Genomic DNA, 16,681 nt, shown 5'->3' on the forward strand with positions numbered 1-16,681 from the left:
TGTTTCTATCCCTGTCGATATGACCATCAGCCTCGCTGTCTCCGCTCGTGCAGCCTGCTCCTCCCGGAAGCCTACCCTCGCGCTCCGTACAATAACAAAAGAGGGTAGATATTGTGCGCGTGAGTATCTCGCCGAGCTCCAGTCTCAAAGGGATGGCGTCTCTCAGCCAATAGTGACGCGGCTCTCACGGCTGGGCCCCCGGGCGGAGGTCTGTCTGGGTCTTGTCTAGATTGACATATCAACGCGACTGTTTTTTTAAAGTGGCGCCGCCGAGATTACCACGCCCCTCTGCCCAACCCACTCATCCCCTCCCCGACTCCACTTTGTCTATACTGCTAATGACAAGTGGTGTGTGTTGTAGGCTATTACAACTATAGGCCTATACACCGCCCCAAGTTTGATGACTATTGTATTGTTTCTTATGTCCCTATTATTTTGCACCTCATTTGTTAACTCTATGATCATTTTAGAGTGAAACTGAAGGGGTGTGGATAACAATGACAGACAACAAGGTACAATGGTGACAAATAGGGCAATTAGTATCTACTTAAAACACTTGTCTTGGGTAATACATTTGATCTACTGTGAGATACATTCGCAGTCACACAACTCTACATAAAGGGGTGTGATAACTTTTTTTCTAAACCAACCGTGTACCTTTCAAAGAGTCAGTACAATTCCATTTTAATGTACCATTTGTATGACATTCTGTGATAAACAAGTGCACTAGCGTGGCATATGTGAATGCTACTACCTCTACCTGAGCCCCAGGCTTTGTGGTACAGGTCGTTAAACAATCGCTTCTGCACCGCAGATCGAGGATCGAGCCCCCTTCAGCTTTTCTCTAAGTTACAATAGAGCTATAGGCATAAAGAACTGTCGTGAAACTCTATATCTAACTCTCCATTGAAAGTGCCATACATACTTGTCTGCACAAATTCTCTCCAAATCCATGTTCAGGGAAATCCAGGGATATTCAAGAAAGTCAGGTCTGATCTGCAACACACACCAAGGGCCATACAGTCAATGTAACATCTTCACTTTGTCTCAGCCTTTCCCTCCATCTCTTTCTTTCTAACTACCCCAACCTAAGCTGACGCCACCATCAAACATAAACTCAGCCAATCCATTTGATCAATTCCTCTTCCTCTTCCACAAGCCTTCCTCTCTTGACCTCTGCCCCTCTCTCAAATCCCTCTCTTGCATTCCCTCCTACTCCAGCTCAAACCCAATGGGGTCACCTTCAACCCCCCTTCTCTCATTACAAAACATTCAGTATTGACATAGGAGGCAGACATACCTTGCATTTTATCACTGATCCAATTTTGCAGGAGGACAATGCTGATGAAGTATTCAGGTGAAGGACTTTTTAAAAAGAAAGGAGGAGCAATTCTAGCCCGATCTCAGATTTGTTGGCTAACAATGACCATAGGAACTGGCAAGATAGCACAAAAAGATATGGGAGCAGGATAGAGCAATAAAAAAAATTAAAAAAAAGCCCATTATTCTAACAACAGTTCAATGTCTTGTTGTTCCTAAATGATCACAATCAGTGATGTTACATTCCACTGATGGTCAATATACACTTTATTAGGTACACCCATCTAGTACTGGGTCGGACCCCACTTTGCCTCCAGAACAACCTGAATTCTTCGGGGCAATCTACAAGGTGTCGGAAACATTTCACAGGGATTATGGTCCATGCTGACACAATGGCATCACGCAGTTGCTGCAGATTGGACGGCAGTACATTCATGCTGCGAACAGCCTATTCCATCTCATCCCAAAGATGCTCTATTGGGTTGAGGTCTGGGGACTGCGTAGGCCACTCAAGTAAACTGAACTCACTTTCATGTTCCAGGCAATGTTTTTCCACATTGGCACCGATGATCATACCACGCTCAAAGTCGCTTAGCCCATTCTAACGGTCAATGAAACAGTAACTGAATGCCTCGATGCCTGCTTTATATAGCAAGCCACGGCCATGTGACTCACTGTCTGTAGGAGCGATCCATTTTCGTGAACGGGGTGGCGTACCTAATAAATTAATATGAGTATCCTACAAGCTGTCTCTCATGGCATGACAACACATACAATTATTTAAGTTCAGTATACCCACATAAACATAAGGTTTATACACCACTCAGGGTTGGTTTGTGAGAAAGACGGTGTTGGTTGAGATTTGTGATTAGAATTACAAAGGAATTACAGAGCAGAATTTGAATTAAATCATGTTTTTTTTTTTAGGTGTCCTTGAAGTTCACTGTTAAATGCTTGAAAACAGTTGCTAGTAAGGATACTGGCTCACCACCATTCATCTTTCACTTTGATACTGATCTGTCATCTTGAACCAATTAAAACTGCTTGTGTAAAACATCAAAGTTAATATTTGGCTACTATAACACATTTCATTGTGGAGTCAAACCACTCCCCTAGAACTCAAATTTAAGTTTATGGATTTGCTCTGATTGTCTATACACACATCATACAACCATGTCATGACAGTAGTACTAAGACAGTTTCCTTATACTACAATTTATACACTTTAACAGAGTATATGCACAATTCATAATATAGAGGACCAGAAAATGGTGATGCTTCTCTGTTTTATTCAATAGCAACTACTAAGTACAGAAGTTGTCATTAACATGTTTTGTATGGTTAGGTATTAATGCCCTGTTGGAGCTAGAAACATAAGCATTTTGCTGCACCTGCGATAACATCTGCTAAATATGTGTATGCAACCAATAAAATGTGATTTGACATCTAGGAAAAAAAGGTTTGACAAACCATATCAGGCAGGGTTGCATATCAGCTGCTGCTAGAAGCGTGAAACAGTGACTGCTCTGTTTCCGAACATTCCTTGCATCTTTTTTTCTGCACTAAATGTTATTGCCGGGTCTAGTTACTTAGACCAACCACAGTGACAAAAATACTTCACACTAGAGAAGAACCAGTTCCATCAACTACATATCTGTGGGCATAGCTTTGAATGGAATGCAGAGGCATTCATAAACATATTCTGGAAAGAGAGGGTCGTAAAAATCAGTAGGCCCAAAGCCCTCCAGCAGTGTAAACTCATATCTCTTTGCATAACTTGAACATAACCAGCCACCCATGCTTCTACACTTAATCCTATTTCAGTTGCAATTTCTGAACATATCAGATTAATTGTTTCATGAATTTTCATGAAATATATGTGGAAAATAGTGTGACAAGTGTTTGGCAAGTCAAACAGTGTCATGTGGGGGAAACAATGGGGGGAACTGATAGGATAGGCTTAGGTTGTTAAGGATGAACCAAGCCCTCTTGGGTCCATAGCAAAGCTGTACATATATGCAATTGTGAAAAGGCATGACTTGAGATGGCATTCAAATAACATTTGATCAAGTTGTGTACGTTTTTGAAGCAAAAGCACCCCTGATTCTAATTGCCTTTGGCTTATTGTAAACTAGTAGTTTATGACTACACAAGACACGTACACGTTGCTACAATAGCACAAAGCAGAGATGTGAGGTTGGCGTTTCAGCAGGTAAACTGAGCATTGCCTTAGTCTGTGAGAATGGAAAGAGAACTTTCCCCCAGTCTCACTGCTGCAGTATCCAATGGTACATCACACCTGGGTGGAGAGTAGGCTTTGGCGATATACCGTATGTACCATATACTGGGGTATTTTGAAATACAGATTTTCAATACTGTCCCCGGGCCCCCTAAAGCTCTAAACCTCCCGTGTCGCGGGGCTGCGGTGGTGCGTGCTACACCTCTGCTTATAACTAAGTTAACTATCTAAGATGTGCCAAATAATTTATATCCATCTCAGGGCTCCAGTTATGCAGCTATGTGGCTAGATGGCAAGATTAAGCTTCTTGGTTACAGCAGAGACAATCAATCCCCTACTGTCTAATATTTGTTTTGTGCATGCAGCAAACTGTGAGTAGCCTTTTGAGATAGTGGTCTGTCCTTGCAATTAGTTTATGTTCGCTTGTGCTTGTTAGCATTTAGCTAGCATCCGCTATGGGAATTCGCTTGTAACTCGTTGGGACCCCAACCCCCCCCCAAAATATTTTTTTTTCAAAATAAATAGCGGCCCTTGTGTGCACTGACTGTAATACCGTATTTCCCGGTATGGTACAGGAACGGTATGAATATATGAAAATCTGGATACTGCCCAACCCCAGTGGAGAGTTGAATGTGAAAACTTTATTCAGTCCAGGACACAGGAAGACAAGCTCAGTGTTGTTACTAAGCAGTTTGTTGAGCTGAGGAGTGGGGCATGGTTTACTGGTCATGGTTTACTGGGCGACCGAGGCGTGAACGCTCCAGAGGTCTCCAGCATGGTCTTCCGACGCGCCGTCTCTTTGGCGACGTTGTGATTGAGTCGTCGCAGCCGTTCCTAGAGAGAGGGAAACTCAAGTGAGCATTGAATGTTGAAAGTCAGTAGCTTGACATAATATACCACCTGAGTGGCTAGCAGAGCTGCATGAATTCAAAATGCACAGACAAAGCAGAATTGCCATGCCCATTGGAATTAATGTATAGATACATGGGATGAACACTAAGCCACTGAATTTGACACAGTGACACACATAAAAATAGAGTGTTAGGTACAAGGACAGGAGTAAAAGAAGGCCCACAAAATAGTATAAGATACTGCACAGGCAAAGAAAGAAAGCATCCAAGCTCTTGCTTTGAGCCACTGACCTGAGCATTCTGTAGTATGTTGTTGACCAGCACCACCCTGCGTCTTGCATTCAGCAGCTTTTTCACATAGGGGTCCAGGTCTAGCACCACCTTCTGGTGTTCATTTATCCTGCACAACTCTAAAAATGAAGGGATGAGATGAGGATGACCGACAGGATGATTGGCTAATCTCATAAAGAAAATGGATAAGACAGCAGCCATTTTGGTAAGGTATTCAGCTCTTGTTCATGCCTTCAATTGTAGGATTGATTCTGTATATAATTAAAAGCAATGTTTTTTTATGATCTCATGAAAATCAAAGAAGGTTCTGAATAAAGGACATACCTCTTTCGATTGAATTACCCTCAGGCAGCACAGGAGCTTCTAGAAGCCTTACACATGAGTTTAAAAAAATATGTGGTTGTACTAGTCACATCACAGCAGCCTCTGCCTGTCTCACACAATGGTTTTCATTGGCTTGGCTATGGGCTTTCTTTCACAGGGTCAAGTGCATTAACCTGGCACCCATCAACTTCCCTGTTCCCCCAGGAGGGCATAATAAGCATGTAAAAGTAAATAATTTTACCTGTGGCTAGATTGTCTATGTGTTCTCGTAGTTCCACCTGGCTTTCCCTATAACAAGGACACAACACAATAGCATTATTCATAGAGAAATATAGTAAAGTAACAAATCATGACTACTACTACAACAACAGACAGAGTGGTTACAGCAGACGACATTGATATCTGTAGCCTAGGCCTACAGCAAGTAACAAAGTAATGAGGAAAGGACACATTCAGAACATCCCTCCATAAAAACACGCCACTTCGATACAACTTTTCGTAGCAGGTTAGGAGAGCATTTTCTAAAACCCTAACCCTTTTCCTAACCTTAATTTAATTATCTTAACCTGCTGCGTAAGTTCTCCCAGCCTGCTACGAAAAAGTTGTAGCTGAGCCACCAACACAGAGAATAGTGAGGCACTGGACAGAGGAGGCAGACGCAATGCTGCAGGACTGTTTTGAGAATACTGATTGGAATATTTTCATCCACCCAGGACTCATCCATCAATGTTGAGGAATATACATTGTCAGTCACAGGCTTCATTAGGAAATGTTTTGATGTTGTACCCACACAAAAAAAAGCCCTTGGTGAACGGAGATATCTGTATCATGCGGAGAGCCCGTACTGCAGCTTTCAATGTCAGCAGAACAAACCCAGATGACTCGGTGGCCCGCAACGTGTACAAGGCAAGCAGGTACGAGCTCCACAAATCCATTAGTGACGCAAAAAGACAATACAGACTCAAACTTGAATTTATGTTCGACAACTCAGACTCGCAACGCATTTGGCAAGGACTACAGACTATCACGGACTACAAAGGCAAATCCAGCTGTGTGGTGCCCACTGAAGACTCCCTCCCAGACGAGCTTAACACATTCTATACTCGCTTTGAGGCAGACAATACCGAGCCATCGAGGAAGACACTTGCAGCTCCGGTCGACCAGGTGCTTTCGCTCTCTGAGAAAATACACAATTTTGAGAGTTGGCAGATGTGTGTGCTGAACAGCTGGCGTGCGTCTTCTCTGACATCTTCAACTTGTCCAGGCTGTAGTCCCCACTTGCTTCAAGGAGCCCACCATCGTCCCAGTGCCCAAGAAAAACAAGGTGACATGCCCAAATGACTATCACCCCAGTGATCATGAAGTGCTTTGAGAGGCTGGTCATGGCCAACATCAAGGCCAGCATGCCAGGCACACTGGACCCACTCCAATTTGCCACCGCTCCAACAGATCCACAGAAGATGCCATTTCCATTGCTATTCACACGGCCATAACACATCTGGACAAGAGGAACAGCTATGTGAAAATACTGTTCAGTGACTACAGTTCAGCATTCAACACTATTGCACCCTCCAACCACCAAGCTCAGAGCCCTGGGTCTGGACACCACCCTCAGCAACTGGATTCTGGATTTTCTGACGGGCAGGACACAGGTTGTGAGGATTGGCAACAACACCTCCTCCACGCTGACGCAACACAGGGGCCCCCCAGGGGTGTGTCCTGTACTCCCTGTTCACCCACAACTGTGTTGCTTTGCACAACACGTTGATTGTTGACTTCAGGAAACAGATGAAGGGAACATGCCCCGATCCACATCAACAGGACAGCAGTAGACAGAGTCAGCAGTTGTAAGTTATTCTGCGTCCACATCAAAGAGGACTTGACCAACAACACCACCACCCTTGTCAAGAGTGTGCAACAGTGTCTCTACTCCCTAAGGCGGTTGAAGAAATGTGGCATACCATCCCGGCTCCTCTCCAAATACTACCAGTGCACCATCGAGAGCGTCCTGACCAGTTGCATCACGGTCTGGTATGGGAATTGATCCGTCCACGACCGCAAGGCCCTCCAACAGGTGGTGAGGACGGCCCAATACGTCACTGGGACCATGCTGCCACCCATCCAGGACATCTACTCGAAGCGGTGCCTGAGGAAGGCCCACAGAATCATCAAGGACCCCACACACCCCAGCCTTGAGCTGTTCACTCCCTTACAATCAGGCGGACTGTATCGGAACATGAAGTCTGACACCAAAAGGCTCAGAGAAAGTTTATATCTACAAGCCAGAATGCTGAATACTTGAACTGGACCGACCACCTGCTGTGATTCTCTGCACCTTAGCACACAGACACACATATTCATGCTTCAGATCCCTTAAAAAATAAAAAAGTAGGTGCGTGGATCAGAAAACCAGTCAGTATCTGGTGTGACCACCATTTGCCTCATGCAGCACGACATCTCCTTCGCATAGAGTTGATCAGGCTGTTGATTCTGGCCTGTGGAATGTTGTCCCAGTCCTTTTCAATGGCTGTGCAAAGTTGCTGGATATTGGCGGGAACTGGAACACGCTGTTGTACACGTCGATCCAGAGCTTTCCAAACATCCTCAATGGGTGACATGTCTGGTGACTATGCAGGCCATGGAAGAACTGGGACATTTTCAGCTTCCAGGAATTGTGTACAGATCCTTGCGACATGGAGCCGTGCATTATCATGCTGAAACATGAGGTGATGGCGGCGGATGAATGGCACAACAATGGGCCTCAGGATCTCGTCACGGTATCTCTGAGCATTCAAATTGACATATATAAAATGCAGTTGTGTTCATTGTCCGTAGCTTATGCCTGCCCATACCATAACCCCACTGCCACCATGGGGCACTCTGTTGACAATGTTGACATCAGCAAACCGCTCACCCACATGTCATCATCTGCCCGGTACAGTTGAAATCGAGATTCATCCGTGAAGAGCCCACTTCTCCAGCGTGCCAGTGGCCATCGAAGGTGAGCATTTGCCCACTGAAGTCGTTTACGACGCCAATCTGCAGTCAGGTCAAGAGCCTGGTGAGGGCGAGCACGCGGATGAGCTTCCCTAAGATGGATTCTGACAGTTTGTGCAGAAATTCTTCTGTTGTGCAAACCCACAGTTTCATCAGCTGTCCGGGTGGCTGGCGTGGTTACACGTGGTCTGCGGTTGTGAGGCCGGTTGGACGTACTGCCAAATTCTCTAAAACAACGTTGGAGGCAGCTTATGGTAGAGAAATGAACATTCAATTATCTGGCAACAGCTCTGGTGGACATTCCTGCAGTCAGCATGCCAATTGCACACTCCCTCAACTTGAGACATTTGTGGCATTGTGTTGTGTGACAAAACTGCACATTTTAGAGTGGCCTTTTATTGTCCCCAGCACAAGAGGCACCTGTGTAATGATCATGCTGTTTAATCAGCTTCTTGATATGCCACACAATTACATTTACATTTTAGTCATTTAGCCTGTCAGGTGGATGGATTATTTTGTCAAAAGGAGAAATGCTCACTAACAGGGATGTAAACAAATATGTGCACAACATTTGAGAGACATTTTCTGGGATCTTTTATTTCAGTTCATGAAACAAGGGACCAACACTTTACATGTTGCGTTTATATTTTTGTTTAGTATAAATTGTGCCTTCATGTATTATACATATGCTAAAATATTTTTATATTCTACTTAGCCATTTCCTTTATGTTCGTATTCTTATATTTTATTATTTCCTATTGTTGTTGCATTGTCGAGAAGGAACCTGCAAGTAAGCATTTTGTAGGACCGTGTATCCCGTACATACGACTAATTAAACTGTATCAAAGTGACGTGTTTTTAGGGAATCTCCCTCCCTGATAACTAACTAGGAGAGGAAGGGCCGCATCATGGGACTGTCATGATGATGGAGTTAGCTATTGCCGTGTTCAAAACAACTGGAAATCTCCGACTTCCGATTCCAAATTCTCGGAAAGAACCGAGCTCCAACTGAGAAAATCGTATTGAACTGTCATGCCACTCGGAATTCTCTTTCTAGAGCTCCGCTTTCCGACCTGAAGATCACTGACTTTATGATTTGACCTCGTTTTTCCCCAAGTTCCCAGTTGTCTTGAACGCACCACAAGTGGCTAGCTAGCTGTGAATGAAGGGAGCGGTATCTAGCAAGCACATTTGAAATCGAAACACATATCTTGCTAGCTACCTACCTCACTGAATGAACATGAAGATCAAGCTGCTGGACAGCTGGTTTCAAGAGACCAAGCAGTCCTTCTGCAATTGCATCTTTCCCGGATGGTGTCTCCACAACAGCTAGGGCAGCCATTTCTCTTCCTGAACCAGAAGTGATAACAAGAAACGTAAAGCACGCCAGGAAGTAAATCTGTGACGTAGCTGTAAAACCTCTCCATTTTCCCCAGTTAGCACCATTTTGTAAGGAAAGGAGAGAGAGGGAGAACAGGCTGGCCTCCGTGTTTATATTTTTAGGAAATACCGTTTTAATCACTGTAGCTAGCTAGTATAGTTCGTATTTTAGTAGTATCTGAAAGAGTAAGGCGAAATAAAACATCAAGTGAGAAGTGGATCCAGATCTGTCGGTTGCAACTAGCTTAGCTGCTAACTGGTTCATCGCTCAAGCTAACGAGCTTGCTAGCCAAGTGATACACGAGTATCGGCAAACAAGCAACGATCAGAGTAAGTTTTTACAAATAATCGCCTACTGAACTTGTTTGAGACAATGTTGACTGTTTTTAGGAAGAGATTTTCTAGCTAGCTACGTTGGCTAATAATGTTCAGGCTCGATAGGGACACTAGCCTAACAGCGTACAGGCTCCTATTTAGTTTTTCGCACAGTCACAGGCTACTTAGTTAACGTAGTTAGCTAGCTTTCGTAGCTACCCCGTCTCTCGTTGTCATTCAAACGCAGTGAAGTCGACTCATTTGCTACATTTGTTTTATGAACCTGACGTGTATGTTGTGCCTTTCGGGAAAGTCCACGATAAGTTTATTTCGAGCTCGTGGCGTGGCCCCTTTGCGTCTTTTCTTCAAAGTATGTATCCAACGTTAGTTGGCAAATGGAAGGATACTAGCTAACTGCATACCACAACTAGTCAAATTTTAACTAGTTATCTACTAACTAAGCTGACCATTTTGCCAACTAAATATAATGTATTGTTATGAAACTAGCAAGTACCTACGACCTTGAATGGTTATGCACAGATGGAATGTAATGGCCAACACTGGTGTATTTCCTTCGTGAAATTGTTTTTCTAACCTATTTTTTCCCTACTACACCCTCCCTGGCATCTCCCAATTTGACCTATCCCTCCCTCTTGTCTGTCACTTGTTCCAAGGAGTTCCAGTGAAGTCAAAATGAGTGCTCCCTCCTCCCAAAAAGTAGTGCTGAAAAGCACCACCAAGCAGTCCCTGAATGAGCGGTGAGACGCGCTACGCACCCTGACAGCACTAAGCGAGACGAAGGGCGAAAAAGTGGTACAGACGGCCCTAGTGTGCTCTACTACGGAAGGCCACTGTTGGGGACCAGACATGGACGCTAGACTGCCCGGGGCCGACGTGTGCGCTGCTCACTCAAAATGCATGCCGTATTCAACATTTGCTTACATTAGAAGTTTGGAGCGCAAATATGGCGCTCCAGGCCAACCTTTTGTGTGAGCAGCGCACACTTAGACCCAAGGAGAGAGGGTAACGGTGATGCCTGGTAAGGCGACTGTCCTAGAATGGGCACAGGCCGCACTCCTGATATGCCCCGGCACTCCTCCTCTCTGTGTGTCACACATTGGTGCAGTCCCAAAACATACTGTACGTATGGGAGAGGAGAGAACAAACCAATGAAAAGGGGAGGGTGCGCTCACCCAAAGCACCCTCCCGCTCCTCTCCCACCCTCTCTCTACACACACAACTCTCTCTCAACTAAATGACTGTTTGTTTAGCCATTTGACTCCTTTTCCTCCTCTCTTTGCTACCACTTTCATTTTCAGTTCTCTGTGCTCTGAAGTCTTTCTGTGAGACTAGGTGCCCAGTCCTAGCCCGGACGTGACCAACCCCCCTTCCCTTGAACTTCTCTCTCCCCCTTTTCTTCCTATTCTCATATGTGTGGTGTGAGCACAAGGCACGGTCCGGGCTGTAAGTGGCTGGGTTGCCAGATACCCCTCCAGTCCTGGGCCTCCAACCTCCGCCAGGCCTTTTTCGCAGGCTGATGCCATCAAAACAGGGTGGCGGGGAGGCCTGTAAGTGGCAATCACTCTCCTCTCTTGTCATCTGGTTTCCTTTCTCTCCATTTTCTCTTCTGCCGTTCTCATTCTTGTCTTCCCATCTGTTCCAGTGTTTCTTCTACTGCATTTCTATCCATCTTTCTACTTTGTTTTACTTTAACCTAAAATGTGCTGAATTGCTTCCAGAAAGCATTTTGGGTTGTCAAGTACTTAACAATGAGAGAGAGAGAGAGCGAAACAAAGAGAGTGAGGTGCCAACAAGCGGGGCATTCATAACACACGCCACAGCTCCTGTGGCCGTGTCCATGGTATGAGAAATGACTTGATTTGGAACCCTCCCCCCCTCCGTATCCTCTCTCTTTCCCTCCTTTTACCCCCTCTCTGTCCCGCTCCCCCTCCCCTCCAAAGCTTCACTACCATGCTGAAGAACAAGGCGCCAACAGCGGTGAGTGTGCGAGCCACCATGCAGCAGCAACACATGGCCAGCGCCCGCAACCGCCGCCTCGCCCAGCAGATGGAGAACAGGCCCTCTGTGCAGGCCGCTCTGCACCACAAGCAGGTGAGACAAGGGGATCTAGCGCAATTAGTCTTTCTGCAATTCCTCACCTTCTCAACAGTATTGGAGGAGACGATCCAAGTCCCTTTCCTCGGACCTTCTTCTCCAATGCATTTTGAGGAGGAATCGGGGAAAGATGAATTGAGGAAGAGCCAAATGGGGAGACATCTGAAGCACTGTAAACAGGTGAGATGGAGAGAGGAATGGGATACCGGACACAGGCCATGTTCTACAAACGTGTAAGAGGGAGATGGGGAACGGGAAAAGGGCTATACACTTGGGAATCACTAGATATTAGGAACTTGAAATGCTTGACGCAGACCTAGTAAGAGAGGGGACCAAAGAGCAAAGGTTAATATACAGATCAGATTAATGGCTGTGTTTGGGTCAAGAACTGAAGCGACAATTTGACAAATGCAGCACAAGTGTTCACCACCTCCCTATCCCTGCCACTTGGTATCAACCTTCCACCTAACCCTCCCAGAGCCTGAAGCAGCGCCTGGGGAAGAGCAACATCCAGGCCAGGCTGGGCCGGCCCATCGGGGCCTTGATGCGGGGGGGCGCTGGAGGCCGGGGATTCGCCATTGGAGGGATGCGGGGGATGACCAGAGGAGGTCTACGAGGCCGCGGCAGAGGAGGAGCCCTGAGGGGAGCTATGGCTCTGAGAGGTGAGCATTTGTAACCACACAGCAAAGCCTACTGGGATTGATGTTTTGCTACAATGTTAGAACTGAACATTTTGGCTTCATAAATTGTTGAAAGACATATGACAAGACGTTTAATGTTTTCTCTGAATTGTTCTACTCTGGGGCTGAAGTATACTTTCCACAGTGATGTCCAGGCTTTTAAGTAGGCCTTGTACTTTTTTTGCATGGGGGAAAGGCAAACTTTATTATTTAAAGGGGTGATGTGATCTCATCTGGAAACTAGCTTGAGCAAATACACCCTGCTGAGTTGAATGGAATACCCCAGCTGTCAGTCCATGTGGATCTGTCAAGAGTATGGCTTCACCCCCTGGTTTACTATCCATCCCCTCAACCTGAGGGAATGTGGCTGTCAATCATCGTGACTCCACCGTCCATAATCCCCCTGCTGTCTTGGTTGGCCCAATATCTTGGCACCTGTTGTGCTACTGAGCATGTGGTGACGGATCTAACAGCTGCACTGTCCCTGCTTATCCACACAGTCACCCCACACCCACTTATACACACTCCCGGTGGAGGGGATTGGGGATTTTAGATGCCATTTAGACAACAACAAAAGTCACAGTAATACTTAGGCCTAAGTGAAATTCATTTAAATACGTTGGCTTTAATTTATCGGGGTTTAGAATGGAATGGTGCAGATACAAGATGTGCACTGCGGTCACATATATGTTGCATACAACGCATAACAGTGGCATTCCAGGATTTTAAAAACCAATGTTGGTCATAGCATTTTAAGTGATATTAATGTGTTTTCACAGTAGCACAAATTGTTATTCTGTCAGAATACCCCATGCCTAGCTAGAAGTTATTCCAGAATACATGGGCTAGGCACCCAGCAAACACCTCTAACCTGTCTTGTCATGGCTAACGTAAAACAAGTTGGAGTATAACTGACATGCTTAACATGTTTTTCCCCTGCATAGAATTTGAATACTTTAGCTGCTTTAGTTAGGTGTGTTGGTGGCTGAGATGTGGGTCAATGATGGGCATGTAGAAGGTTTTTGTATTCACTTGACAACTTTGTTCTTAAACTGAAATGTGATAAATTGGTTAAATTCCTAAATGCTATCAACATTAAGCTAAGTCACTAGTTAACTGCTCCTTTATTACATCCTGTGTCCTGATAGGGAATCGCCTTTCCCCAGGCATGGGCCAGATGCGTGGCAGAGGGGGTCCAGGCCGTGTGGCCCTCCGTAGGGGAATGCGTCAAAGAGGAGGGGCTGCTGGTCGTGGGGGTGCCTTCGGCAGAGGAGCTGGAAGAGGAATGGGAGCCAGGGGTAAGAAACTGGATTTAGAGTTCGGATTCATTTAATCTGTAAATTGACACGTCACAATCTACTTCAAGTTTCTTGTTTACATGAACACTTATGCAACAACCATTTTGTTAATGCATTGTGACTAATTTTTTTTGGGTGTTGTTGTCCACCATTTCTTTCCCTCCCTCCAGGACGAGGTGGCCTGCGTGGGCGTGGTGGCTTCGCCGGCAGGGGTGGTGGCCGCGGTCGTGGTGGTGGAAGAGGAGGCCGCGGCAGGGGAGGTGGCCCGGGAATGACCCGCGAGCAGCTGGACAACCAGCTTGACGCCTACATGTCCAAGACAAAGGGCAACCTGGACGCAGAGCTGGACGCGTACATGGCCCAGGCTGACCCAGAGGGCATGGAGTGAACCAGGACCTCCACCACAAGAGAGTAGGGACTCCTTGAACAGGCCCACACTGAGACAGTACTGATAACATGATGACACAGAGAGAAGCTTGTATAGTACAATTACACGACACAAACTTAATGATAAACGCACATACGTAAACTCAGTGCAGTGTCTCACACTACATGGCTCAAATTTGACATGTGATCACAACATCGGCTTAAATATAAAACTCACATACTCACTGACACACATGCATACAAACACACTCATTCTAAAATTGTGGGCTTATGAAGAGAACTGTTTGAAATTGACCGTTTTACTGAATGTGGACTTGACCATTCTATCAGTATCATTGCAAAGTAGACTCGCACCTGCACAGTTTAAAACTGTTTCCTGTATGTGCAAGTGTGCATGAAGAAAACAAAGATATTTTAGACTTGAATGGACGACACTGACCGGAGTAGAGACTTAAAGAACCAACACTATCAACACTCCTCAAAGGCCTGCTTTTTGGACTAGAATCTCTCTTGGCATAATCTGTTTTGAAGCTGAATTGGACTATTACCGAACTTTGCGTCTATGTCCATATGGTTAAAAGTGCTTTAGCTCCATCATGTCTAACTAGCATCCACTTCTCATATTTCGTAAACCTATTTTTTACTACCATGTTTTTATGTTAGGATTTGTATTTAGTAATGGATGCTCCTTTTTATTGTTTTAGCAGAAGTGTACAAAGACTTGACTCGAGTAAAAAATCTAATGAAAATGACAAGGGGAATTCTAGAGAGATCATTTATTGCATTTTTGTTCTATTTAACGCCACCAACTTTGCTTCTGGATAATTGACATATGTTGCTGTCTTTGGTTGAAACTCCCCTAACAGCATTTTATGGATGCTTGACATACCAAAAATAGCAACTACACAAGAAGGTGCAAAATATTTCCATCCTGGTGTCAATTGTATGAATTTGAAATGGTCTTTAAAAAAAAAACTGTGGTTGTTGAACACCACTCAAATGAAGTGAGTGGGAATGTTTTCAGATTGTGTCCATCTGGATGAAACTATCTAAACTCCAATTGCTATGTAATTCCCTCTCCTTCCATCTGGTTATTGGCAGAGAATAAACTTGTATTGTCATCTTCTCTTAACACAGTAGTTGTTAGTGTTTTGAGTATTGGTTCCATCATGTATTCTCTCAAGACTAATACACTGCAAGCACTTGGCTAAATCACCATATACACTCATCGGCCAGTTTATTCGGTACACCACCCCGTTCATGAAAATGGATCGCTCCTCCAGACAGTGAGTCACGTGGCCATAGCTTGCTATATAAAGCAGGCAGACAGGCATCCAGTTACTGTTAAATTGAACGTTAGAATGGGCAAGAAGAGTGACCTAAGCGATTCTAAAATGACACAATACATTATTTACCATTCATTTCTATTGGGCATAACATAATCCCATAACACAACCAAAACAATCTACAAATGCATCCAACAAATGTGTAGTCACAAGCTTGATGTAATCATTGCTTGGTAGGAATATGGGACCAAATACTAAACTTTTTACTTAATGTAATACACTATAACTCCATAATGGCACATTATTAACCATTAATTTATATTGGCCACAACATAATCTGAAACACAACCAAAACTAACTGCATCCAACAAGTTTGTAGAGTCCCAAGCTTGATGTAGTCATTGTGTGCTATGAATATCAAATCAAATTTTATTTGTCACATGCGCCGAATACAACAGTGAAATGCTTACTTACAAGCCCTTAACCAACAATGCAGTTTTAAGAAAGAATACCAAAACAAATCACACAAAAAAATACAATATAAAATAATACGGAATAAAAGTAACACATAATTAAAGAGCAGCAGTAAAAATAACAATAGCGAGGCTATATACAGGGGCTACCGGTACCGAGTCAATGTGCGGGGGCACCGGTTAATTGAGGTAATATGTGCATGTAGGTAGAGTTATTAAAGTGACTATGCATGGATAATAAACAGAGAGTAGCAGCAGAGTAAAGGGGGGGGGGGGGCAATGCAAATAGTCTGGGTAGCCATTTGATTAGATGTTCAGGAGTCTTTTGGCTTGGGGGTAGAAGCTGTTTAGAAGCCTCTTGGACCTAGACATGACGCTCCGGTACTGCTTGCAGTGCGGTAGCAGAGAGAACAGTCTATGACTAGGTTGGCTGGAGTCTTTGACAATTTTTAGGGCCTTCCTCTGACACTGCCTGGTATAGAGGTCCTGGATGGCAGGAAGCTTGGCCCCAGTGATGTACTGGGCCGTACACACTACCCTCTGTAGTGCCTTGCGATCGGAGGCCGAGCAGTTGCCATACCAGGCAGTGATGCAACCAGTCAGGATGCTCTCAATAGTGCAGCTGTAGAACCTTTTGAGGATCTGAGGACCCATGCCAAATGTTTTCTGTCTCCTTAGGGCGAATAGGTTTTTCCTTTGTCTTGATCACGTTGAGGGAGAGGTTG

General features: G+C 44.8%; 2 protein-coding genes across 3 annotated transcripts; one reads left to right on the forward strand and one right to left on the reverse strand.

The window, feature by feature from the left end:
- Positions 1 to 2,515: 2,515 nt before the first annotated feature.
- LOC311111888 (SNARE-associated protein Snapin-like) lies at positions 2,516 to 9,385 on the reverse strand. The gene is made up of 4 exons (XM_084154805.1): positions 9,249 to 9,385; positions 5,267 to 5,313; positions 4,702 to 4,820; positions 2,516 to 4,393 (listed from the first exon to the last, which is right to left on the reverse strand). The coding sequence occupies exons 1-4, from the start codon at positions 9,362 to 9,364 to the stop codon at positions 4,286 to 4,288; spliced, it is 390 nt and encodes a 129-aa protein (XP_084010931.1). The 5' UTR covers positions 9,365 to 9,385; the 3' UTR covers positions 2,516 to 4,285.
- Positions 9,386 to 9,396: 11 nt separating this feature from the next.
- LOC311111874 (chromatin target of PRMT1 protein-like) lies at positions 9,397 to 15,329 on the forward strand. 2 transcript variants are annotated; one of them, XM_084154783.1, is made up of 6 exons: positions 9,397 to 9,732; positions 10,392 to 10,475; positions 11,679 to 11,829; positions 12,311 to 12,494; positions 13,661 to 13,810; positions 13,981 to 15,329. In XM_084154783.1, exons 2-6 carry the CDS (start codon positions 10,411 to 10,413, stop codon positions 14,196 to 14,198), a joined length of 768 nt encoding a protein of 255 aa, XP_084010909.1. In that variant the 5' UTR covers positions 9,397 to 9,732; positions 10,392 to 10,410; the 3' UTR covers positions 14,199 to 15,329. The 2 variants fall into 2 exon arrangements, with proteins under 2 accessions (XP_084010909.1, XP_084010910.1); XM_084154784.1 differs by lacking the exons at positions 9,397 to 9,732; positions 10,392 to 10,475 and having other exon boundaries at positions 11,276 to 11,829.
- Positions 15,330 to 16,681: the final 1,352 nt, after the last annotated feature.

The sequence above is a fragment of the Coregonus lavaretus genome (assembly GCF_964263955.1).
Source record: "Coregonus lavaretus genome assembly, chromosome: 3".
Classification (NCBI taxonomy): Eukaryota; Metazoa; Chordata; class Actinopteri; order Salmoniformes; family Salmonidae; genus Coregonus; species Coregonus lavaretus.

Bases quoted from the DNA above. Each gene is read 5' to 3' on its own strand.
- LOC311111888 (XM_084154805.1), bottom strand. From the start codon at position 9,364: ATGGCTGCCCTAGCTGTTGTGGAGACACCATCCGGGAAAGATGCAATT. The intron at 5,314-9,248 runs GTAGGTAGCTAG...TCCTTGTTATAG, and splicing joins CTTCATGTTCATTCAGTGAG to GGAAAGCCAGGTGGAACTAC. The intron at 4,394-4,701 runs GTCAGTGGCTCA...CCCTCTCTCTAG, and splicing joins ACATACTACAGAATGCTCAG to GAACGGCTGCGACGACTCAA.
- LOC311111874 (XM_084154784.1), top strand. From the start codon at position 11,581: ATGAGAAATGACTTGATTTGGAACCCTCCCCCCCTCCGTATCCTCTCT. The intron at 11,830-12,310 runs GTGAGACAAGGG...TAACCCTCCCAG, and splicing joins CCGCTCTGCACCACAAGCAG to AGCCTGAAGCAGCGCCTGGG. The intron at 12,495-13,660 runs GTGAGCATTTGT...GTGTCCTGATAG, and splicing joins GGGAGCTATGGCTCTGAGAG to GGAATCGCCTTTCCCCAGGC.